Here is a 25,583-nt window from a genome sequence, read left to right on the forward strand (position 1 = left end):
CCCCTTCTGGGGGGGGGTCAGACCTGCATAAATACTGGGCATATGAGCCTTAATAAAATTCATTCTGTTTAAAACCTGAAAACTGGCTGGGTTGTGAATTGCTGATTCCCTATGCAGGACATTGTTCCCTGGTGTTAACCCTTGGTATCCGGTTGGTACCGTTACAATTTTACTATATGACAAATAAACATGTGCTTAGTTGTACATCGTACTTTTAGGTCTGATTTTCCAAATTATATAGAAAGTGAATTCACCTAAACAGCGAGATGCACTGAGCAGCCTTCACATTCCTGACACATTAACTCATCTTATGGCTGTTTATTTGACAAACTTCTGTGCTTTACAGACAGGGAACCTGCAGAGTGGGACATATAATACCTGTGTGTGTGAGGGAGACACCACCAGATCAATAAGTAACAAAATAATATAAATTTACTGCAGCTCAAGAAACACAAACACAGAAGTATTTGTCAGAGCTGAGAGGCAAAGGCAGCTGAGTTACAGTAACCAATAAGAATGTAGCTCTAGCAGGCGCTAGCCAATCATAGACAGTCCGGTCTCTATATAAACAGCTGAGCTTCCTTTACCAGATATTCACTATCAGCGTTGAACAGAGAATTGTGATGGCAGAGACCGCACCAGCTGCACCTCCTGCTGAAAGCGCCGCTCCTGCCAAGAAGCAGCCGAAGAAGAAGGCGGCTGTATCTGGGGGAGCCAAGAAAAGCCGCCCAGTAAAGTCCGGTCCCAGCGTGTCCGAGCTGATTTTCAATGCTGTATCCGCTTCTAAAGAGCGCAGCGGGGTCTCCCTGGCAGCTCTCAAGAAGGCTCTGGCTGCGGGAGGTTACGATGTGGAGAAGAACAACAGCCGCCTCAAGGTGGCGCTCAAAGCCTTGGTGAGTAAGGAGCGGCTCGTCCAGCTGAAAGGCAGCGGCGCCTCCGGCTCGTTCAAGCTGAACAAGAAGCAGCTGCAGAGCCAGGAGAAAGCGGCCAAGAAAAAGGCGCCAGCAGCAAAGGCCAAACCTAAGAAAGCAGCAAAGCCAAAGGGGACAGCGGCCAAGTCCCCCAAGAAGGCTCCATCTGTGCCAAAGAAAAGCCCCAAAAAGGTCAAGAAACCTGCGGGCAAAGCCAAGGCCGCTCCTGCAAAAAGCCAGAAGAAGCCTAAAGCCGCCAAGCCCAAGAAGGTAGCAAAAAGCCCCGCTAAGAAAGCTGCCAAGAGTCCGGCTAAAGGGCCGCTAAACCCAGAGTGACCAAAGCCAAGAAGGCGGCTGCTAAAAAGTGATCCATCTCACTGCTTATTCCTCACACCCAAAGGTTCTTTTAAGAGCCACCAATTCGTTCAAACAGAGCTGTGATCTTTCCATTCACTGTAATGTAATCAAAGTGAATTTACTAATTATTTTAAACAATCAGCAATGAAAATTAGCATCAGTTTAATAACTAATAGCATCCAAACACTTTTCTATTACACAACAGAAAATATTCTATTCAGTGACAAATACAGTGTATCTCTCTCAGACACATAGGTATTATATGTCCTATTCTGCTGGTCCCCGGTCTGTAAAGCACAGAACTTCTGTAATTGGTTAGTGAGAATTATGTAACAATATTGTATGTGATCTCTGACATCCTTAGGGTAAATACGTTCTGTAGTTAAAAGTGCATATGCTGTAAACATAAATCTATCTCCATGTATTTTATATCAAACAAATGCTCATATACGTAATGTTATGGTTTCATCTCTAGTAGTTTTAGTGTCTAATTGTTTTTCTTGGATAAGATCTGATAGAGTTTACGTTTATGAATATAAATTTACTTATAGACTGCAAACAATACAGTTTAGGTATCTATACAATAAGAACAGATAAAGGGGCTAGAGGAGACCACAGCAAGAAGACAATGTGAGTTTCTGTGCATTGTGTTATGGGATGGCGCCTTCTATAACATAATTCTGGGTCACATTCAGTAATGAGTTTCCTATCTGCTGTCATTGATACCAAATAAACCGTTTATGATATTCTATGGGTGTTTATATTGTTGTTCTTTTAAATGGTCACATTACGGCTTTTCCTTCCAAAGTTAAAAACTATAATAAGTAGCATATTTGTTTGGAGAAAAGACTAAAGTATATTGAAATTTATCTGGGGGGTTTTAAATTAAAAAAAAAAGCCAGATACAGTTGACTTATGATTATTAGAAAACAATGTATTTTTAAATAATTTAGCAACATGAAATAAAACAATTTGCACATAAAGAGATAGAATATACATATTATACATCTGACCCATCATTTCTCTGCACTTTGATTAGAAAAATAGCGATGTAAAAACAAAAGTGTACAGGGAAAATATTTGAACATAACAATATCCAGTAGGTGGCGCTGCAGGATAGGAAATGGAATTAAAGTAAAAACAAAAATATTTCTATTTTCCTGGAAAAATTTCTAATAACTAACTTTCAATGTTAGAATTTACAGAGGCTTTTTATTTAACAAAATGTAATTGTATGTAACCATGTAAGTTATAAACTACTGATCCATAGTAACTTTTTTCTGTTTAAATATAAATAATGCATGGATACAAATATAACTGCAAATAGAAGTGTCAGTATTAATAAGGAGACATTTTAATATGGTTAGGGATTATGATATAGTAATAAATAAAAATAAGGTTTGTTAATAAAACTAGTTAGTAGAGAGAACCTACAAAGTAAAATAAATAATGAAGACAATCACGAGCCCGGACTTTCCCCCCAAAACTTACAAAGGCTCCTGTTGCCAATCACAAAATAACAGGGTTTAATAAATGAATATGAACTTAACAAGCTCCAGACCCAAATCTTGTTCTCTTCCTTTCCATATAGTGACAGCTGTTTCCTTTTAGATTTATTAAAAACTAAACGATGCACTAAATAATTTTGAAACAAACATTGATACATTGTACTTTTGTTATATTATATAACTTGTCTTTATTAAGAACACATTTATGCTTTGTTCTGTAATCTATGTGCTCATCTTTAAAATGGGAATTTAACTTTTATGACTTCTGTAAATATTGTAATGTTCTTATAAATAAGGCTGCACATTCATTTTCTTTCTGTTGGTTCCTTACTTCATCAGTAACAATTCCCCTCACATTCTGCCATTCAGCAGATATTACTTAGACACTGTGTATTGTAATGTAAATTATAGCTGGTTAGCTCTGGGAAGGGAAGTGCTGAAATAGGCATTACATTATTTACTTGATACTTAATTTTCTTTAGGGACAGAGAATTTCTTTGCTTGAAAATAATAATAATAAAAATCTTAGCTTGTTTATTAGAAGCTGAGCTGTGTCGCATTTCTTTGTCTTAATTCCCAGCTCACTTTATTTCCCTAACATCATCATCATTATTATTCATGAATTACTCAATATTTAATTCTATTGTGAAGATGAATTCTAAAGAGAAGGTTAAAACTATTTGAAAGAATCTCTGGAGCCCGCGCTTTTTCCATCACACAATGGCGTCTGTTATTACAGAGGCTGCCTGGAGTCTTATACGATATTTATACATAAGGATTCATACATTTGAGTCGCCAATTGCTTTCATTTTTGTTTCCCCAGACATTTCAATTGATTTTTACTGTGATTTAATTATAGACACATTTATTTTTCAATAATTATTATAAATGTGATAATACATTAGATAGAACAATGGGAGCCCATTAAAAACCCACTAACGAGCCAATCAAAGGAGGATACAGTAAGTCAGCCAATCATTTTGAAGTGTTACAAACTCCGCCCACTAGTTCCCATTCAGGTTCTCACAAACACAATATAAAGAGCGTTGCCTCCTTGCTGAGGTTATTCATCTACTTTTAGGAAGAAACCTGAACATGTCCGGACGCGGTAAAGGCGGGAAGGGATTAGGTAAAGGAGGCGCCAAGAGGCACCGTAAAGTGCTCCGCGATAACATCCAGGGCATCACTAAGCCGGCTATCCGGCGCTTGGCACGGAGGGGAGGTGTTAAGCGAATCTCCGGCCTCATCTACGAGGAGACCCGCGGAGTGCTCAAGGTCTTCCTGGAAAATGTCATCCGAGACGCCGTCACCTACACCGAGCACGCCAAGAGGAAGACCGTGACCGCTATGGATGTGGTGTATGCTCTGAAACGCCAGGGCCGCACTCTCTACGGCTTCGGGGGTTAAACGCAATCTCTTCCCAATCACACAACAACCCAAAGGCTCTTTTAAGAGCCGCCCACGTATTCACTATCAGAGCTAAAGCTTTTATGTGTTCAGTATTAGCGCTGAATAAGCTAAAGGGAATTAGTGGCATTGTTACTCTTGAAGAAAATTGTAGGAACCAAAATGTTTTTGGTTTTAATTGGTCACAAGGTCTACTATGTTTATTATATATGTATGATATATATATATAAATATACTATTCCAGCAAGTAGCGTATTGGTGTAATATCGTATTTGTTCCTCTTTCGGATTAATTACTTTATATAGCTTGTGCTGAGGCTAGAATGTTGCAACATATACATAATAAACGTATAAATTGGAAACACTGTATTAGTTTTGCAATATGAAATGATACAATCTAATACTTTATCTGTCACTTTGTTACGTGATTTAGTAATGATGCAGCGTCTGAAATAAATCTTTGAACAAAAATCAATGTCCAGTAGGTGGCGCTGCAGGATAAGAAATATAACACAATGTTCTTGATATTTGTTTTAGGCTTTCAGTTAATTTAATTGACCGTACTTTTCATTGACAGATCTGTACATTTCTAAAACCTCTATAGTAAAGTACTGATCCATAGTTATACTTCATTTACAAACTCCAGATATTAACAAGGAGTTCTACAAATCTATAGAAATTTGATTAAAAGTGGAGCTGTGGGATGCGATGTAATTACTGGGGTATCTTCTTGAGTGGATGCTAAGAGCTTGATTACTCTATTGTTTAATAGGAATTCCTGTAGACTATAAGGTTGTAAGAGCTACAGAAACTGCAGTTGAGAAGACAATACAAATTGTAATTTGCTCTCAGACCCCCCCGGACATTCTTTTTGCAGGGTGATTTCTTTGTTGGGTTTCCAGATCCCTGACACCATGGGGTATTTCACCTACTCTCTTATATGTTGTGTAAAACTTGAAACAACATAATACAAATTATTGTCCAATCAATTTATCCTCATTTTCTCTATCTAAAATATATATTTGGTTTATCTAAATTACATCATATTATGGAATCACACATTGGACACAGGTTGCATTAAACAGTAAAAAAACAAATAAAGGACTCTGTTGCTGAAAAACCACCTGATGTGTAGAACTGAAGTACAACATGAGAAGAGAGAGGCTTATGGTGAGTGAGGTCATCAGTCAGGACTTATTTATCTCCAGGTTAGTGCTGTATACACAGTAGCTGTCATGATGTCACTGTATTTAGTACACAGGATGTTGTAAGGGGCACAATCTGACTTTATGTCTAGGGCATCACTGCAGGGAGTGAATGCAAGAAAAGGTAGGCTATCAATGAACAGAAAATAAAGCTTCAGTCAGCTTCCAGTCTAACTATATCGTGCTTCAAACAAAAAATACACTTTATTCCCATTACTTGAAATAGGAGCAAACGTTTAAACCCATCAACCTATTCATGTGACACCACTCGCTTATTAACTATTAATATACCATTAGATTTGAAATCTGGATATGTAGCGTTTGATCTTCTATGGTTTTATTACATTTATTCACATATCAAAAAAAGGAAAGTGCTACAGTGAAAATGTGAAGTAATATGAAATAAAATATTCCATTAAATACCAAATGTTCTTGTATACTAGCGTGAAAAACCAGATCCCTTACCTATTAGAATTTAGAACAGAAAACTAAAATAATAATGAGGGGGGACCACACAGATGCTAAATGTTAGAAGCTGCTAAATACATTTCTGTTTTATTTCTCACTATACTAATATCAGAAGGAAATGTTACAATGTCTGTACTTTAAATCATTATTACATTAGATAATTATGCATGGGATATGTTAGGATTTTAAATAAATAACAAATGGTGTAATTCAGGGATCGATGCTGCTAATTTGGAGTCCAATTGACGATTTTATTACAATGATTTATTGATAAATTGATGCCAATTGTTTTTATTGCTGCGTGTGTAGAGTATTTATAGCATCTCATTACTTCTCTATAAAACGACAAAAATAACGTTCGCTTTGCTAAATGCTTTTCAGTGGCAAATATCTGCTCAGTTATTTATTGTTTATAAGCTACACTTACACTGGGTTTATGTAAGAACATGAGTTGTAGAATATTAACCCAAATATCACTAAATGGTTATGCGGGATCTGATTACAGTTTACCGGTGCTACATTTAGCATTACAATTTATACCTTAATATTTATTTTACAGGCATCACATTGTTTCATCAGCTGAAGAATTTCAGACTCAGCTTCTACTGAGCTACACATTTGAACCTACAGACTCTCTCTGAATTGCTACAAATTTTGTTATTTCATGTTCCCTAAATTGTAGCTACAATGTGTATTTTTTAAACTACAGTTACTCGCTACATTGTGACTATTAAACGTTTAATGTACCGATATTTTCTTATGTTGCCTTATTTATCAGCAACATACTGTACTTTGACTAATAATATTGTAGGTATTCATATATCTTATATTTTGTGTAAAAATAAGGGAGGGGGGTTAATAGCGAGAGCCTTGCATAACCCACTGTACTTTTATAGTGCAATGTTTAAAACAAAGAGAGATCGGTTCTGCGAAACGCTAATGTGGGGGCTTTTAGAAGATCCTTTGGGTGGTTTATAAATATACAAATCTGTGACTTCTAGTTATTTTTTTCGCATGCTAAGAGAAAGATCTCATTGCGGGAATTAAACCAGATTAATGTCTGTAAGAAGAAAATAAAATAGTGAGTACAGCTCGTTATTGATAATTTGGTGGCTCTTAAAAGAGCCTTTGGGTCAGTAGTTATTCCGGGCGTGCAGTGGGTCTAAGCCCTCTCCCCGCGGGCCAGCTGGATGTCCTTGGGCATGATGGTGACTCTCTTGGCGTGGATAGCACACAGGTTGGTGTCCTCGAAGAGCCCCACTAGATAAGCCTCGCTGGCCTCCTGCAGCGCCATGACCGCAGAGCTCTGGAAGCGCAGATCGGTCTTGAAGTCCTGGGCGATCTCTCGGACCAGGCGCTGGAAGGGCAGTTTGCGGATGAGCAGCTCGGTGGATTTCTGATAGCGGCGGATCTCTCTGAGAGCCACAGTCCCGGGCCGGTAGCGGTGAGGCTTCTTGACTCCGCCGGTGGCCGGGGCACTCTTCCTGGCAGCCTTGGTGGCCAACTGCTTGCGGGGAGCCTTCCCTCCGGTGGATTTGCGGGCGGTCTGCTTGGTGCGGGCCATAGCGAGCTCTGTACTCGTCTGATGCTAGAAATGGTCTGTAAGTGCCAGAGAGCGGCTATTTATACACTGTACTGAGTGCTGATTGGCTGCAGTCCCTCCTCACTGATTGGCTGCAGTCCCTCCTTACTGATTGGCTGCAGTCCCTCCTCACTGATTGGCTGCAGTCCCTCCTTACTGATTGGCTGCAGTCCCTCCTCACTGATTGGCTGCAGTCCCTCCTCACTGATTGGCTAATGTGATCTTGAGCACATTTTAAAAAGCCCGCCTGTTTTATGTATTTTATTTCTATTATTTGTCTTAATAACTTTATGATAATAAAACTGAGCCTGATACACAAACAGCAGATGTTAAACGATTAAATATAAAGCCCCCCAGCAGCTGATGTGGTACCGCTATGTCTGTGTGTTATGTGATCGTGTAATAGGATCTAATAACAATCTGTACACAGACAGGTTACACGGAGCTGCACATAAACACATCACATATTACTCTAAAGCTTTAGCGATCGCTACATATTTTATAATGAGGGGAAATAAACTTAATAAAATGTTGCCGTTTCTCTGTAGATAAAAGATATAAAGAAAAGTGACAAATAAAATGCTACAGCTCCTCTATTGATGTCACATAAGTAAATCTTAGCTATAATTATCAGCTACACAAACGATGTAACAAATATTTCAGTCTATAGCAAATGTAACCTTTATATTTACTAGACACCTTGTTCCTTATTAGATTATAACTAATAAATGTAACCTTTATATTTACTAGACACCTTGTTCCTCATTATATTATAACTAATAAATGTAACCTTTATATTTACTAGACACCTTGTTCCTCATTAGATTATAACTAATAAATGTAACCTTTATATTTACTAGACACCTTGTTCCTTATTAGATTATAACTAATAAATGTAACCTTTATATTTACTAGACACCTTGTTCCTTATTAGATTATAACTAATAAATGTAACCTTTATATTTACTAGACACCTTGTTCCTTATTAGATTATAACTAATAAATGTAACCTTTATATTTACTAGACACCTTGTTCCTTATTAGATTATAACTAATAAATGTAACCATTATATTTACTAGACACCTTGTTCCTTATTAGATTATAACTAACAAATGTATCCTTTATATTTACTAGACACCTTGTTCCTCATTAGATTATAACTAACAAATGTATCCTTTATATTTACTAGACACCTTGTTCCTCATTAGATTATAACTAATAAATGTAACCTTTATATTTACTAGACACCTTGTTCCTTATTAGATTATAACTAATAAATGTAACCATTATATTTACTAGACACCTTGTTCCTCATTAGATTATAACTAATAAATGTAACCTTTATATTTACTAGACACCTTGTTCCTCATCAGATTATAACTAATAAATGTAACCTTTATATTTACTAGACACCTTGTTCCTCATTAGATTATAACTAATAAATGTAACCTTTATATTTACTAGACACCTTGTTCCTCATCAGATTATAACTAATAAATGTAACCTTTATATTTACTAGACACCTTGTTCCTCATTAGATTATAACTAACAAATGTATCCTTTATATTTACTAGACACCTTGTTCCTCATTAGATTATAACTAATAAATGTAACCATTATATTTACTAGACACCTTGTTCCTTATTAGATTATAACTAATAAATGTAACCATTATATTTACTAGACACCTTGTTCCTTATTAGATTATAACTAATAAATGTAACCTTTATATTTACTAGACACCTTGTTCCTCATTAGATTATAACTAATAAATGTAACCTTTATATTTACTAGACACCTTGTTCCTCATTAGATTATAACTAATAAATGTAACCTTTATATTTACTAGACACCTTGTTCCTCATCAGATTATAACTAATAAATGTAACCTTTATATTTACTAGACACCTTGTTCCTTATTAGATTATAACTAATAAATGTAACCTTTATATTTACTAGACACCTTGTTCCTCATTAGATTATAACTAATAAATGTAACCTTTATTTTTACTAGACACCTTGTTCCTTATTAGATTATAACTAATAAATGTAAGCGGGTTATATACAGCTGTGATCACCTGACTAATTGCTAAATATTCTGCCTTACTCAGTTGCTATAGAAATAGATTTACTTGATAAAGTGTCTCATGGGGTTAACCCATAAAGCTCAGATTGTAATTACAGTTTACTCAGTTACAAATATAAGGAGATAAAGAAAATGACAAAGTGTTTGGTTCTATGAACATCATAATCATTAGAGCTGAATGTTTCTGGATTGTGTAAAAAAAAAACTATTTATAATTTCCCAGATAAAAAATGTTTAAGTGGTGAAATTACATTTAGTTTAATTGACAAACTACAGGGAGTACAGAATTATTAGGCAAATGAGTATTTTGACCACACCATCCTCTTTATGCATGTTGTCTTACTCCAAGCTGTATAGGCTCGAAAGCCTACTACCAATTAAGCATATTAGGTGATGTGCATCTCTGTAATGAGAAGGGGTGTGGTCTAATGACATCAACACCCTATATCAGGTGTGCATAATTATTAGGCAACTTCCTTTCCTTTGGCAAAATGGGTCAAAAGAAGGACTTGACAGGCTCAGAAAAGTCAAAAATAGTGAGATATCTTGCAGAGGGATGCAGCACTCTTAAAATTGCAAAGCTTCTGAAGCGTGATCATCGAACAATCAAGCGTTTCATTCAAAATAGTCAACAGGGTCGCAAGAAGCGTGTGGAAAAACCAAGGTGCAAAATAACTGCCCATGAACTGAGAAAAGTCAAGCGTGCAGCTGCCAAGATGCCACTTGCCACCAGTTTGGCCATATTTCAGAGCTGCAACATCACTGGAGTGCCCAAAAGCACAAGGTGTGCAATACTCAGAGACATGGCCAAGGTAAGAAAGGCTGAAAGACGACCACCACTGAACAAGACACACAAGCTGAAACGTCAAGACTGGTCCAAGAAATATCTCAAGACTGATTTTTCTAAGGTTTTATGGACTGATGAAATGAGAGTGAGTCTTGATGGGCCAGATGGATGGGCCCGTGGCTGGATTGGTAAAGGGCAGAGAGCTCCAGTCTGACTCAGACACCAGCAAAGTGGAGGTGGAGTACTGGTTTGTGCTGGTATCATCAAAGATGAGCTTGTGGGGCCTTTTCGGGTTGAGGATGGAGTCAAGCTCAACTCCCAGTCCTACTGCCAGTTTCTGGAAGACACCTTCTTCAAGCAGTGGTACAGGAAGAAGTCTGCATCCTTCAAGAAAAACATGATTTTCATGCAGGACAATGCTCCATCACACGCGTCCAAGTACTCCACAGCGTGGCTGGCAAGAAAGGGTATAAAAGAAGAAAATCTAATGACATGGCCTCCTTGTTCACCTGATCTGAACCCCTTTGAGAACCTGTGGTCCATCATCAAATGTGAGATTTACAAGGAGGGAAAACAGTACACCTCTCTGAACAGTGTCTTGGAGGCTGTGGTTGCTGCTGCATGCAATGTTGATGGTGAACAGATCAAAACACTGACAGAATCCATGGATGGCAGGCTTTTGAGTGTCCTTGCAAAGAAAGGTGGCTATATTGGTCACTGATTTGTTTTTGTTTTGTTTTTGAATGTCAGAAATGTATATTTGTGAATGTTGAGATGTTATATTGGTTTCACTGGTAAAAATAAATAATTGAAATGGGTATATATTTGTTTTTTGTTAAGTTGCCTAATAATTATGCACAGTAATAGTCACCTGCACACACAGATATCCCCCTAAAATAGCTATAACTAAAAACAAACTAAAAACTACTTCCAAAACTATTCAGCTTTGATATTAATGAGTTTTTTGGGTTCATTGAGAACATGGTTGTTGTTCAATAATAAAATTAATCCTCAAAAATACAACTTGCCTAATAATTCTGCACTCCCTGTATTATTGTAAAGCAAGAAAACTCTGAGTCTATAAAGCGAATACTCAGTGAGCGCTGTGATTGGCTGCTACTCTCTGCATCCTTCTTACTGATTGGCTATTATGACCGTTTATATTTATTTTAAAAGCCCGCCTGTTTCACACCGTGTTATTCACAGTCTCTGCCTATAACATTTTTATAACATTTAATAACTGATTTAATAATTTATACAAATGTACTCAGTGCTGCACGGACCGGTGAGATCTGTTTCACTGTTTGTTAGGGGGGAAGCTCCAAATGAAACTATTTCTACCTAAGATGTCTGATGAATTATACTGATTGCATCTAGTGGTAACTTTGTGCAGCTGATCTGACTAAAATAAGCAACAATGTTTTAGATTAGTCTCTCCTGAAATGTACTTATTAGATGTTGTTAATTACATAAATATTCCCCCAGTGGTAAAAGGCAGTGAAATACATTGTATACATTTCTCATGTGTGTAAAAGAGTAAAGTTTAATTTAAGCACTGGTTGTTATTGCATTTTTATAATATAATTTAGTTTGTACAGAGCTATTTTCACATTAATTAAATATTTACACAGATATTGTATTTATCGTGTTGGTGTAAAACTTAGTAATTCAGCTCATTTTGAAGGTGTTGGGCGGCTCTGAAAAGAGCCTTTGGGTTGTGCTAAGAGATCTGGGTGTTCGGTTCTCACTTGGCCTTGGCCGGTTTGCTGCTCTCGGTTTTCTTGGGCAGCAGCACAGCCTGGATGTTGGGCAGAACACCGCCCTGAGCGATGGTGACCCCACCCAGCAGCTTGTTCAGCTCCTCGTCGTTCCTCACAGCGAGCTGCAGGTGCCTGGGGATGATGCGGGTCTTCTTGTTATCCCTGGCAGCGTTACCGGCCAACTCCAGGATCTCAGCGGTGAGGTACTCGAGCACTGCAGCCAGATAGACGGGAGCACCGGCTCCCACCCGCTCAGCGTAGTTCCCCTTCCGGAGCAGCCTGTGCACACGGCCGACTGGGAACTGCAGACCAGCCCTAGATGAGCGAGTCTTGGCCTTAGCACGGACTTTACCGCCTTGTTTGCCTCTTCCTGACATGATTAGAAAGTTTTATTTGTAGCAGAGAAACAGTAACTAAATCCCCTCACTACTCTGTCATTTATACCCATGGAGTACAAAGAGCTCACTGTGATTGGTCAGTTTTAGAGGCAACCAATGAAGTTCAAAATTTATTATACACCACTCATAAACTACTTTAGATATCACATGACATTATCAGCTAATCAGAGATCAGCACACAGACCCGCCCCTATTGATCCCTGACAATAAATAAAGCTGTTGGCGGCGCTGTCAGTTATTAGTTCTCTGTGTTGTGAAGAGCTAATTTCTTAGCAATGCCTGAACCCGTTAAGCCAGCGCCCAAGAAGGGCTCCAAGAAAGCGGTGACGAAGACTCAGAAGAAGGACGGCAAGAAGCGGAAGAGAAGCAGGAAGGAAAGCTACGCCATCTACGTGTACAAGGTGCTGAAGCAAGTGCACCCGGACACCGGCATCTCCTCCAAGGCCATGGGCATCATGAACTCCTTTGTCAATGACATTTTTGAGTGCATCGCAGGGGAAGCCTCCCGCCTGGCTCACTACAACAAGCGCTCCACCATCACTTCCCGGGAGATCCAAACTGCTGTCCGCCTGCTGCTGCCAGGAGAGCTGGCTAAGCACGCCGTGTCTGAGGGCACCAAGGCCGTCACCAAGTACACCAGCGCCAAGTAAACCCCTGTACTGTCCTATACACCCAAAGGCTCTTTTAAGAGCCACCCATTTATTCACTAACAGAGCTAAAACTTATACTGTAAGCAAAAATCACTCTTCATGTATTAGATATAAAGGTGGTTATCATTTTCAAACGGTTGTAATTATTGTGTTTATTTGATTTTTTTGGATAAGATCCATTTATGAATATAAGGCAATTTGTATTATAGTTAACTATAAATTAAAAACGGATGAAGGGGCTGTGTATGGCGCGTTATATAAAATAAGTCTGGCTAACGTATTTGGCTTCAAATAGGCTTTCATTGATTCCAAATTAAAGTGGTTTTTTTTATTCTTTCTGTGTGTATATATATATACTGTGTATATATATATATATATATATGTGTGTTATCGTCAGCCTTCTCAAAATTTAAAAACTAGTAAATACCATATTTGTTAGTTTGTAGAAAAGACTAAATTATACTAACATTTCAGAAGATTTTAAAAAAGGAAAAAAAATCCAGATACAGTTAATTTTTTATTGTTTGAAAACAATGTATTTTTAAATAATTTAACAACATGTGAAATAGTACAATTTGCACATCAAGTGAGAGAATCACTTATACTTTTGACCCATCACGTCTCTGTATTCTGATTTGAAAAATCTTGATATAAAAGTGAACATAAAAATTTCCAATAGGTGGCGCTGCAGGATAAGAAATGGAATTACAGTACAAAAAACACTTTTTAATTTCATGGGATAATTTCCAATAACTAACTTTCAATGTTAGAAATAGCAGGTGTTTTTTTTTTGTTTTTTTTATTTCAACAAATTTAATGTTATGTAAGTTATCCATAGTAACTAAAAATAATATATATATATATATCACGAGCCCCCGGACTTTTAACCCAAAACTTACAAAGGCTCCTGTTGCCAAACATCAAGTAACAGAGTTTAAAGGGACAGTACACTGTAAAATTGTTTTTCCATAAATGTATTTTAAATGACTTGTTATACCAACTGCAGAGTATAAAATATTTGAGAAATTGCATTTTCGGGTTTATTTGTGTATATGAAGTAGCTGGTTTTGTGCTTTGAAACCACAGCCTATTACAATGGGTTGAGCTTCAGGTAATATCAGATCTCATTATGTTATCACTTTCATGTACACAGACTTGCTTCCTTATCTTATATATGTCTGCAACACCAAAGCTCAATACATATAGAGAACAATGGAAAATTATCATTTTATTTCTTAACTATCATGCCCCCACTGAGGGTGTAATCTCTTCTGCTGGCTGTGTTTACTTAGGATTGTCAATAGCATATACGCCAGTATCAAAACTTTCAGTATAGGTTGGGAAACCACAAGCTAAATCAGCTATTTCAAATCCTGAAATATGAGTAAAGGAGCTACTTGTAACAAATTTAATACACTCTAGCAGGTGAAAAGGATCATTTGGAATAATTTAAAGGGGAGAAAGTTTTTGGGTGAACTGTCCCTTTAACAATGATCAGAAGCTAAAACAAGCTCCAGTCCCAAACCACGTTCTCTTCCTTTCAATATAGTGACAATTGTCTCCTATTGAGATCATTTAAAAACTAAAAGATGCACTAAATACGCAATTAATACACAATAGGCAAATCTTTATAGCCAATTTACTTAATATTTGATAACTATAATAATTATGCAGCTTTTGTTTTATAGGTCTTGTATATTTATACAATTACTTAACTGTTTTGCTTTTATTCTAGCAGGGGACATTAACACAGCTAAAACTTGTGTATGAAATATAATGTACAGTAATGTTATGATTTCATCTCTAGTAGTTTTAGTGTCTAATTGTTTTTCTTGGATAAGATCTGATAGAGTTTACGTTTATGAATATAAATTTACTTATAGACTGCAAACAATACAGTTTAGGTATCTATACAATAAGAACAGATAAAGGGGCTAGAGGAGACCACAGCAAGAAGACAATGTGAGTTTCTGTGCATTGTGTTATGGGATGGCGCCTTCTATAACATAATTCTGGGTCACATTCAGTAATGAGTTTCCTATCTGCTGTCATTGATACCAAATAAACCGTTTATGATATTCTATGGGTGTTTATATTGTTGTTCTTTTAAATGGTCACATTACGGTTTTCCTTACAAATTTAAAAACTATAATAAGTAGCATATTTGTTTGGAGAAAAAACTAAAGTATATTGAAATTTATCGGGGTTTTAGATGAAAAAAAAAGAAAACCAGATACAGTTGACTTATGATTATTAGAAAACATTTATTATTTTTAAATAATTTAGCATTGAAATAAAACAATTTGCACATAAAGTGAGAGAATCGCTTATACATCTGACCCATCACTTCTCTGCACTTTGATTAGAAAAATAGCGATGTAAAACCAAAAGTGTACAGGGAAAATATTTGAACATAACAATATCCAGTAGGTGGCGCTGCAGGATAAGAAATGGAATTACAGTACAAAGAAAAATATTTCTAGTTTCCTGGAATAATTTCTAATAACTAACTTTCAATGTTAGAATTGACAGAGATTTTTATTTAACAAATGTAATTGTATGTAACCATGTAAGTTATAAACTACTGATCCATAGTAACCTTTTTTCCTGTTTAAATATAAATAATGCATGGATACAAATAGAAATGTCAGTATTTATAAGGACACATTTTAATATAAAAAAAAAAATAAGGTTTGTTAATAAGACTTGTTAGTAGAGAGAACCTACAAAGTAAAGTGAAATAAATGATGAAGAAAATAACGAGCCCGGACTTTCCCCCAAAAACTTACAAAGGCTCCTGTTGCCAACCACAAAATAACAGGGTTTAATCAATGAATATGAACTTAACAAGCTCCAGACCCAAATCTTGTTCTCTTCCTTTCCATATAGTGACAGCTGTTTCCTTTTGATATTTATTAAACACTAAACTATGCACTAAATAATTTTGAAACAAACATTGATACATTGTACTTTTGTGGTATTATTTAACTTTTCTTTATTAAGAACACATTTATGCTTTGTTCTGTAATCTATGTGCTCATCTTTAAAATGGGAATTTAACTTTTATGACCTTCTGTAAATATTGTAATGTTCTTATAAATAAGGCTGCACATTCATTTTATTTCTGTCTGTTCCTTACTTCATCAGTAACAATTTCCCTCACATTCTGCCATTCAGCAGATATTACTTAGACACTGTGTATTGTAATGTAAATTATAGCTGGTTAGCTCTGGGAAGGGAAGTGCTGAAATAGGCTTTACATTATTTACTTGATATTTATTTTTCTTTAGGGACAGAGAATTGCTTTGCTTGAAAATAACAATAATAAAAATTTTAGCTTGTTTATCAGAAGCTGAGCTGTGTCGCATTTCTTTGTCTTCATTTTAAGCTCACTTTATTTCCCTAACATCATCATCATTATTATTCATGAATTACTCAATATTTAATTCTATTGTGAAGATGAATTCTAAAGAGAAGGTTAAAACTATTTGAAAGAATCTCTGGAGCCCGCGCTTTTTCCATCACACAATGGCGTCTGTTATTACAGAGGCTGCCTGGAGTCTTATACGATATTTATACATAAGGATTCATACATTTGAGTCGCCAATTGCTTTCATTTTTGTTTTCACAAGAAATTTCAATTGATTTTACTGTGATTTAATTATCGACACATTTATTTTTCAATAATGATTATAAATGTGATAATACATTGGATAGAACAATGGGAGCCCGGCCTTTTTTATTTTTTAAGAAATAGAAAAAACAACAACCCACTAACGGTTATTGTAGCCAATCAAAGGAGGATACACTAAGTCAGCCAATCATTTTGAAGTGTTACAAACTCCGCCCACTAGTTCCCATTCAGGTTCTCAGAAACACAATATAATGAGCATTGCCTCCTTGCTGAGGTTATTCATCTACTTCTAGAAGAAACGTGAACCAGTGGCGGCTGGTGAATTTTTAGGATGGGGGTGCACAAGACCCTGCCCCTATTAGAAAGCCACGCCCATTTAAAAACACACCCCTTTTAAAAAACAATGCCTCTTTTAACAAGCCACACCAATTTTTAAAAGCCACACCCCTTTGTGAAAGTCACGCCCCTCAAATGGCCCCACCCATTTGAACCAGCAGTGTTTTTGGTCATCGTCTTCTTGAAATATCCAGCCCCGGCCTGGGGGTAACATCAACTGAAGTTTGTGACTGATTCCTCAACATTATTCTCAAGTATCTGCTGATATTGAGTGGGATCCATGAGACCCTCAACAATATTCTCAGTAGTACAGGTCTTTGGAGGTGGTCTGTGGGCTGTTTTTGACCGTTCTCACCATCCTTTGCCTCTGGCCCTCTCCGATATTTTACTTGGCCTGCCACTTCTGGCCTTTACAAGAACTGTGCCTGTGGTCTTCCATATCCTCACCATGCATTGCTCACTATGTTCCTCACAGTGGACACAGACATCTTAAATCTATGCAATTGCAATAGCTTTTGTAGCCTTCCTCTGTCTAAACCATGATGTTGAACAATCTTTGTTTTTAGGTCATTTGAGAGTTGTTTTGAGGCCCCCATGCTGCCACTCTTCAGAGGAGAGTCATAGAGAACAACTTGCAATTGGCCACCTTAAAACCCTTTCTCATGATTGGATACACCTGTCTATGAAGTTTAAGGCTTAACAGGCTCACCAAACCAATTTTGTCTTCCAATTAATCAGTGCTAGGTAGTTACAGGTATTCAAATCAACAAAATAACAAGGGTGCCCAAATGTTTGCACCTGACAAATTTTGTATTGATGCATTTTGCACATTTTCTGTTAATCCAATAAACCTCATTGCACTACTGAATTTTTACTGTGTCCTTCATTTATTTGATAGATCAAAAGGAAATTACTGATCCAAACAACCATTTATTTATAACTGAAAATCATGGAAATTGTCAGGGGTGCCTGAACTTTTGCATACAACTGTATATGATTTCATGCAGTCAAACTGTATTAAAGTCATGTACTCAGATATGAAATATATTTTTATGAAATGTAACATCAATTATATATAAATACTATGCTCCAATACAGTTCCCAGGCAGGATATCTAAAAACATATACAAAGGGAACATTTGTTAAAGTTTAATCTTCAAAAGATTCTTTACTTCATCTCTTAATGAGATTAGATCTCTACAAACAAGATAACCATGTTACCTCTCTGGGGTGACAGAGAAACAATTCTGTACTTTAGTTCAGATATGCTCAGATTAGAATCTTCAGGAAAGTAAGTAATTATCACTTGTATGATATACAAATGATGGGACTAACAATACTTTTGAAGGTCTGAATCCACATATACGCCAGGAAAGGTTTTCTAGCTCAGAATCGATGCAAGCATATAGAAGACAAAATTTCATATGAAATGACTTGTAACTAATTTTCATATAGTTTTATATACTCCTATACTTTATTAAGGAATGACTTCAAATATGGAATATATTTATATTAACGTGGGATAATAAGGAAATATAAATATCGTTACAATAAATTAATCACTACTGAATTCTAATCAAATGCAATGTAATATCAGAATATGAAATGATTAATCAATTGAATTCAAATAGTTAATAGTATAGCTGACTTATTATTAGTATCATACTAAGTATTAAATTACAATTCCTTGAAGTCTCCCAATATTTAATGAATCATCGCATTCATCATGTCCTCGAAGTGAAAGCTCAAATGCGCCGGAAAATAGAATACAATTCATAATTTTGGAAAGAACATAACGATTTGTGGTTACTTGATCATTGTGTTTTTTAACATTCATATATATCTATATGTACGATCGTCTGGGGTTGCTGTGTTCCTTGTTCAGAGAGGAATTGCCTGGTATTTCGGCGCTGGACTGACCGTAATAGGCGGGATCAGACTGATATACTACAGGAAATTTCTTCTCTGTGAAAAGCATTACTGGGCTAAAAAGCTGCACCCAGGTGGTAAATCGCCATAGAACAGGCTAACAATGGTATTGAGCCAGTTGTTCGTTCCTGTGAGTGCACTTCTCTCTGTATATATATATATATATATATATATATATATATATATATATATATATATATATATATATATATTTATAATATTTAATATTATGACCAGGTCTAATATTTAAATTAATATACATGAATCGATACTCTTCAGTATACCCATGTTCACGTGCGACAGTGCACAAATGGAGGAGCCTACACTACCTGCCCATGTCTAGTCTTAAAATATACATGCTCAGTTAAATTATATAATAACATATATATTAACCAAATGATTAATTAAAGCTGTGAAATAATAAGTATATTGAATGTACATTTATGAAAACATATATATTCCTGGATTTAAAGAACCTTGCACTTTATAGAGAAATAAAACCACATTTCAATTACTGTTGCCCCAGCCCCCAGTGTTCGATATTAGGCAATACAGCCAAAGGCCGTGGCAACATGAAGATAAATACACCAACATTTTACTTTCTAGTACAAAAGAAGATTATTTCTATTACACTAGTGCTTAATAATTTACTTCAAAGGTAAACATTAAAACAATGTTGATAACTCAAGTACAAGTTTTGTAAATCAAGTCAATCCGCCTGTCTTTTTTTGAGGCAAATAACTCAATAACATCTTCGTTGAATTTAGGCATGTCATTTATCAATTGTTTTTCAATTGTCAGCATGGCTAGAGCGGTCAGTCTTTCCTCAGTCATGGTGCTCCTTAGAAATGTCTTAACTCGTTTTAAAGTTGAGAAACATCTCTCAGCCTCAGCAGTTGTGACGGGAATAGTTGAAATAATTTGCAACAGTTTGTAGGTCTCCGAGAAAGTACTGTCCAAGATATTTTCTATTACAAACTGTAGAAGACTAATGGCACCATTCATATTTCTGAAATCTGGTCTTCTGTAAATTACTCCTAGTTAAGTTTTCAGGCGATCTTTCTGTAATGTGTGATAAACAGCTGATGTTTGGTCAAGATGCCGATTTGGAAAAATTTTCTCGTAATCCGCAAATTTTTCCGCTTGGAGGAGAGAAACAGCCTAGTAGTGAGTTATTAAAGAAAATCTATCTTTTACTTGATTTGTGATAACATTGCATATCTCTTTAGCTGCCACAGTCTGAGCGATGTGAATATTTTCTCTATTCCTTTTCCTAGATGTTTCCTCTGTTTCTGATATCGTCATGGTCACTGTGTCCATTCTATTCCTTTCGTTTTCCATTGTCTGCTTGAAAGTGTTAATATGTTTTCGAATAAGTGCCGCATCTGTTAGTCTTTTCTGAAGTTGGTTGTATAACACATCTACATGTGGCATAATATTGTGAAAAACTGTAAGCCAAAACACGAATACTGAGTCTTGTAACATATTCCGAATAGTCCCTGCTTGATTTATAGCTATTTCTTTTTTCGATGTTGACTCTATTTTTTCCATGCATTCAGTTCCCTGTTTTCAAAAACTGTATTGACGGTTCAACTCTTGAAATTCCACCTGGTGGCTGAACCATGAGGTATCCTTCTTCTAACAGTTTCATCTAGAATAGCTATCCTTTATGGCGAGTTACTAAAAAAGTTAGTAATGCCACTTAGGTTTGAAAAAAATACTCAAACTTGTTGATTTTGACTGCTTGCTTGGCTGACAATTAAATTGAGCTGATGTGCGTAGCAATGCACAAAATGTGCATTCTTGTAGGTACGTTTAATTATAGCCTGAACACCTGCATGCTGACCACTCATCACGCTTGCACCGTCGTAACTCTGTGATATCAGTTTCTCTGGGTTGTCTAGAACTTTTTCCAAAGTAGCTTGAATACACGTAGCTATTGATTCTGCATCATGTCCAGCTGGATTAGTGAATTCCCAGAATCTCTCAACCGGTTGTCCGTTGCCTATAATGTATCTAAAAACAACAACCAATTGGAAGGTAGATGAAACATCAGTAGTTTCATCTTCTATCACTGCTACAAAACTTGCATTTGAGATTTCCTTCTTTATTTGGTTCTGGCAAACAGTAAGCATACAGTCTAATAAATCATTTTGAATTTCTTTTGACGTTCCTTTAAAAACAGTGGCACTAGCGAGATGTTCTTTTAGAAATGCATCAAGCTCTGCTGAGAAGTTTATAAGACCTCTGAAAATGCTTGGATTTAATGAATCATCGCGTTCGTCATGTCCTCGAAGTGCAAGCTCAAATGCGCCGCAAAGTAAAATACAATTAATTATTTTGGAAAGAACATAGCGATTTTTCGTTACTTGCTCATTATGTTTTTTAATATTCAAACGATATGCACTGTCAAGTTGTTGCCGAATATCAACCCTTCCTAGCAAATTAAACTCTAATGTGGAGTTTAAATGTGATTGGGAGCAATTATGTTTATTTGTTTTTTGATAAATCGGCGACACCATAACTAACCCAGCTTGAATCCCCACTTTGTTTTGCAAACAGGAGACAATAAAAACAAAAGAGCCTGTTAGATAATTCACAGCCACAAATCCATGGATATTTATCATATACCTCGGGTTTGAATTCTCTTTTGTAATCTCTAGTTTTACATTTTGTCACCTGGGTAAGGTTAAGCATAGGTGTTGGCCTGAGCATTTTAATTTCAATTTTTCTTTCAATGGGCAACGTTGAAAAATGTAATTGCTTTAGCTCAGACACACTAATTTTACTAAGTACCATCTTAACTGTTAGTTTACACACAAAGAACAGTCCTTTGCTCTTATAAAATATATATCTTGTAGGTAATTAGCTCTGCAGCTGTTATAAAATATACAACTAGAACGAATAGGTAAGTAGCTGTGCGATTGTTATTTAATATATAACTTGTATGTAAGTAGCTCTACAGCTGTTAGAAAATATACAACTAGAAGTAATAGTTAAATAGTGTTGCGGTTGTTATCTAATATATAACTTGTAGGTAGGTAGCTCTGCAGCTGTTAGAAACTATACAACTGAACTTGAAGTAATAGTTTGATAGTTTTGCGGTTGTTATCTAATATTAGACATGTGCACGGCTAAAAAATTTGGTTCGTTTTCGGTTCGGATCGATTTGGACTTTTCGAATTTCGTTTCGGATCGAATCGGATTCGGCAAAATTTGAATAAATTCGTTTCGGATTTATTCGGATCCGAATAAATTCGTTTCGGATTTATTCGGATTCGGCTGAATTCGGTTCTATTCGGTTCCGAAATTCGGTATGTTTTAGTACACTAAGTCACTAACACCCATAAACTACCTATGAACCACTAAACCGAGGCCCCCCCACATCGCAAACCCTATAATAACATTATTTAACCCCTAATCTGCCGATCGGATATCGCTGCAACCTACATTATAGCTATTAACCCCTAATCTGCTGTCCCTAACACCGCCGACCCCTACATTATAGTTATTAACCCCTAATCTGCCCCCCCCCAACGTCGCCACAATCTAACTACAAGTATTAACCCCTAATCTGCCGGCCCGATATCGCCGCCACCTACATTATAGCTATTAACCCCTAATCTGCTGTCCCTAACACCGCCGACCCCTACATTATAGTTATTAACCCCTAATCTGCCCCCCAACGTCGCCGCAATCTAACTACAAGTATTAACCCCTAATCTGCCGACCCGATATCGCCGCCGCCTACATTATAGCTATTAACCCCTAATCTGGTGTCCCTAACACCGCCGACCCCTACATTATAGTTATTAACCCCTAATCTGCCCCCACAACGTCGCCGCAATCTAACTACAAGTATTAACCCCTAATCTGCCGACCCGATATCGCCGCCGCCTACATTATAGCTATTAACCCCTAATCTGGTGTCCCTAACACCGCCGACCCCTACATTATAGTTATTAACCCCTAATCTGCCCCCCCCAACGTCGCAGCAATCTAACTACAAGTATTAACCCCTAATCTGCCGACCCGATATCGCCGCCGCCTACATTATAGCTATTAACCCCTAATCTGGTGTCTCTAACACCGCCGACCCCTACATTATAGTTATTAACCCCTAATCTGCCCCCCCAACGTCGCCGCAATCTAACTACAAGTATTAACCCCTAATCTGCCGACCCGATATCGCCGCCTACATTATAGCTATTAACCCCTAATCTGGTGTCCCTAACACCGCCGACCCCTACATTATAGTTATTAACCCCTAATCTGCCCCCCCCAACGTCGCCGCAATCTAACTACAAGTATTAACCCCTAATCTGCTGACCGCAAATCGCCGCCACTATAATAAATGTATTAACCCCTAAACATCGCCGCCACCTACCTACAATTATTAACCCCTAATCTCCCGCCCCCACCTACAAGTACCTACAATTATCTACAATTAAATAAACTAAAGTACAAAAAACCCCCACTAAATTACAAAAAAAACAAACACTAAATTACAAAAAATAAAAAATATTACAAGAATTTTAAACTAATTACACCTAATCTAAGCCCCCTAATAAAATAACAAAGCCCCCAAAATAAAAAAAAATGCCCTACCCTATACTAAATTACAAAAGTTAACAGCTCTATTACCTTACCAGCCCTGAACAGGGCCCTTTGCGGGGCATGCCCCAAAGAAAACAGCTCTTTTGCCTGTAAAAAAAAAACACAATCCCCCCCCACATTACAACCCACCACCCACATACCCCTACTCTAACCCAAACCCCCCTTAAATAAACCTAACACTACCCCCCTGAAGATCTCCCTACCTTGAGTCGTGTTCACCCAGCAGGGCCGAAGTCTTCATCCGATGGGGCAGAAGAGGACATCCAGACCGGCAGAAGTCTTCATCCAAGCGGGGCAAGAAGAGGTCTTCCATCCATCATACAAGTACCAAAATACAAACAAACACTAAATTACCAAAAATAATAAAATATTACAATAATTTTAAACTAATTACACCTAATCTAAGCCCCCTACTAGCTATTAATATAGCTACAATATAACTAATAGTTACATTGTAGCTATTTTAGGATTTATATTTATTTTACAGGCAACTTTGTATTTATTTTAACTAGGTACAATAGTTATTAAATAGTTAATAACTATTTAATAACTACCTAGCTAAAATAAATACAAATTTACCTGTAAAATAAATCATAACCTAAGTTACAATTACACCTAACACTACACTATCATTAAATTAACTAAATAAATGAATCCTATATAAAACTAAAGACTTACCTGTAAAATAAACCCTAATATAGCTGCAATATAACTAATAGTTACATTATAGCTATTTTAGCATTTATATTTATTGTACAGGCAACTTTGTATTTATTTTAACTAGGTTCAATAGCTATTAAATAGATATTGACTATTTAATAGCTACCTAGTTAAAATAATTACAAAATTACCTGTAAAATAAATCCTAATCTAAGTTACAATTAAACCTAACACTACACTATCATTAAATAAATTAACTACAAGTACCTACAATTAAATACAATTAAATAAACTAAACTAAAGTACAAAAACCCCCCCACTAAATTACAAAAAATAAAAAAATATTACAAGAATTTTAAACTAATTACACCTAATCTAAGCCCCCTAATAAAATAACAAAGCCCCCAAAATAAAAAAATGCCCTACCCTATACTAAATTACAAAAGTTCGGAACAGCCAATAGAATGTGAGGTCAATCTGATTGGCTGATTGGATCAGCCAATCGGATTGAACTTGAATCTGATTGGCTGATTGAATCAACCAATCAGATTTTTCCTACCTTAATTCCGATTGGCTGATAGAATCCTATCAGCCAATCGGAATTCAAGGGACGCCATCTTGGATGACGTCACTTAAAGGTACAGTCACTTAGTCGTCGGATCAAGAAAGAAGAGGATGCTCTGCGTGGGATGTCTTCAGGATGCTGCCGCTCCGCTCCGGATGGATGAACAGAGAAGATGCCGCCTGGATCAAGACTTCTGATGGATGGAAGACCTCTTCTTGCCCCGCTTGGATGAAGACTTCTGCCGGTCTGGATGTCCTCTTCTGCCCGATCGGATGAAGACTTCGGCCCGCTGGGTGAAGACACGGTAGAGAGATCTTCAGGGGGGTAGTGTTAGGTTTATTTAAGAGGGGTTTGGGTTAGAGTAGGGGTATGTGGGTGGTGGGTTGTAATGTGTGGGGGGGTATTGTGTTTTTTTTTACAGGCAAAAGAGCTGTTTTCTTTGGGGCATGCCCCCGCAAAAGGCCCTTTTAAGGGCTGGTAAGGTAATAGAGCTGATTACTTTTGTAATTTAGTATAGGGTAGGGCATTTTTTTATTTTGGGGGGCTTTGTTATTTTATTAGGGGGCTTAGATTAGGTTAATTAGTTTAAAATTCTTGTAATTTTTTTTATTTTTTGTAATTTAGTGTTTGTTTTTTTGTACTTTAGTTTAGTTTATTTCATTGTATTTAATTGTAGGTACTTGTAGTTAATTTATTTAATGATAGTGTAGTGTTAGGTTTAAT

At 36.5% G+C, this 25,583-nt stretch overlaps 4 protein-coding genes and 1 pseudogene across 4 annotated transcripts; 3 read left to right on the top strand and 2 right to left on the bottom strand.

Annotated features, from left to right (window-relative positions):
- Nucleotides 1-611: 611 nt before the first annotated feature.
- Nucleotides 612-2,017, top strand: LOC128655626 (histone H1A-like; annotated as a pseudogene).
- A 1,851-nt stretch (nt 2,018-3,868) lies between these two features.
- LOC128657133 (histone H4) lies at nt 3,869-4,183 on the top strand. The gene has a single exon (XM_053711382.1). The coding sequence runs from the start codon at nt 3,872-3,874 to the stop codon at nt 4,181-4,183; it is 312 nt and encodes a 103-aa protein (XP_053567357.1). The 5' UTR covers nt 3,869-3,871.
- A 2,834-nt stretch (nt 4,184-7,017) lies between these two features.
- LOC128657134 (histone H3-like) lies at nt 7,018-7,419 on the bottom strand. The gene has a single exon (XM_053711383.1). The coding sequence runs from the start codon at nt 7,417-7,419 to the stop codon at nt 7,018-7,020; it is 402 nt and encodes a 133-aa protein (XP_053567358.1).
- A 4,636-nt stretch (nt 7,420-12,055) lies between these two features.
- LOC128657135 (histone H2A type 1) lies at nt 12,056-12,448 on the bottom strand. Its single transcript, XM_053711384.1, has one exon. The coding sequence runs from the start codon at nt 12,446-12,448 to the stop codon at nt 12,056-12,058; it is 393 nt and encodes a 130-aa protein (XP_053567359.1).
- A 296-nt stretch (nt 12,449-12,744) lies between these two features.
- On the top strand, nt 12,745-13,119 carry LOC128655627 (histone H2B type 1-J-like). Its single transcript, XM_053709215.1, has one exon. The coding sequence runs from the start codon at nt 12,745-12,747 to the stop codon at nt 13,117-13,119; it is 375 nt and encodes a 124-aa protein (XP_053565190.1).
- The last annotated feature ends 12,464 nt before the right edge of the window (nt 13,120-25,583 follow it).

Source organism: Bombina bombina, chromosome 4 (assembly GCF_027579735.1).
Source record: "Bombina bombina isolate aBomBom1 chromosome 4, aBomBom1.pri, whole genome shotgun sequence".
In the NCBI taxonomy this organism is placed as follows: Eukaryota; Metazoa; Chordata; class Amphibia; order Anura; family Bombinatoridae; genus Bombina; species Bombina bombina.

Excerpts from the sequence above, each read along its gene's own strand:
- LOC128657135 (XM_053711384.1), bottom strand. The coding sequence starts at position 12,448 with ATGTCAGGAAGAGGCAAACAAGGCGGTAAAGTCCGTGCTAAGGCCAAG.
- LOC128657134 (XM_053711383.1), bottom strand. The coding sequence starts at position 7,419 with ATGGCCCGCACCAAGCAGACCGCCCGCAAATCCACCGGAGGGAAGGCT.
- LOC128657133 (XM_053711382.1), top strand. The coding sequence starts at position 3,872 with ATGTCCGGACGCGGTAAAGGCGGGAAGGGATTAGGTAAAGGAGGCGCC.
- LOC128655627 (XM_053709215.1), top strand. The coding sequence starts at position 12,745 with ATGCCTGAACCCGTTAAGCCAGCGCCCAAGAAGGGCTCCAAGAAAGCG.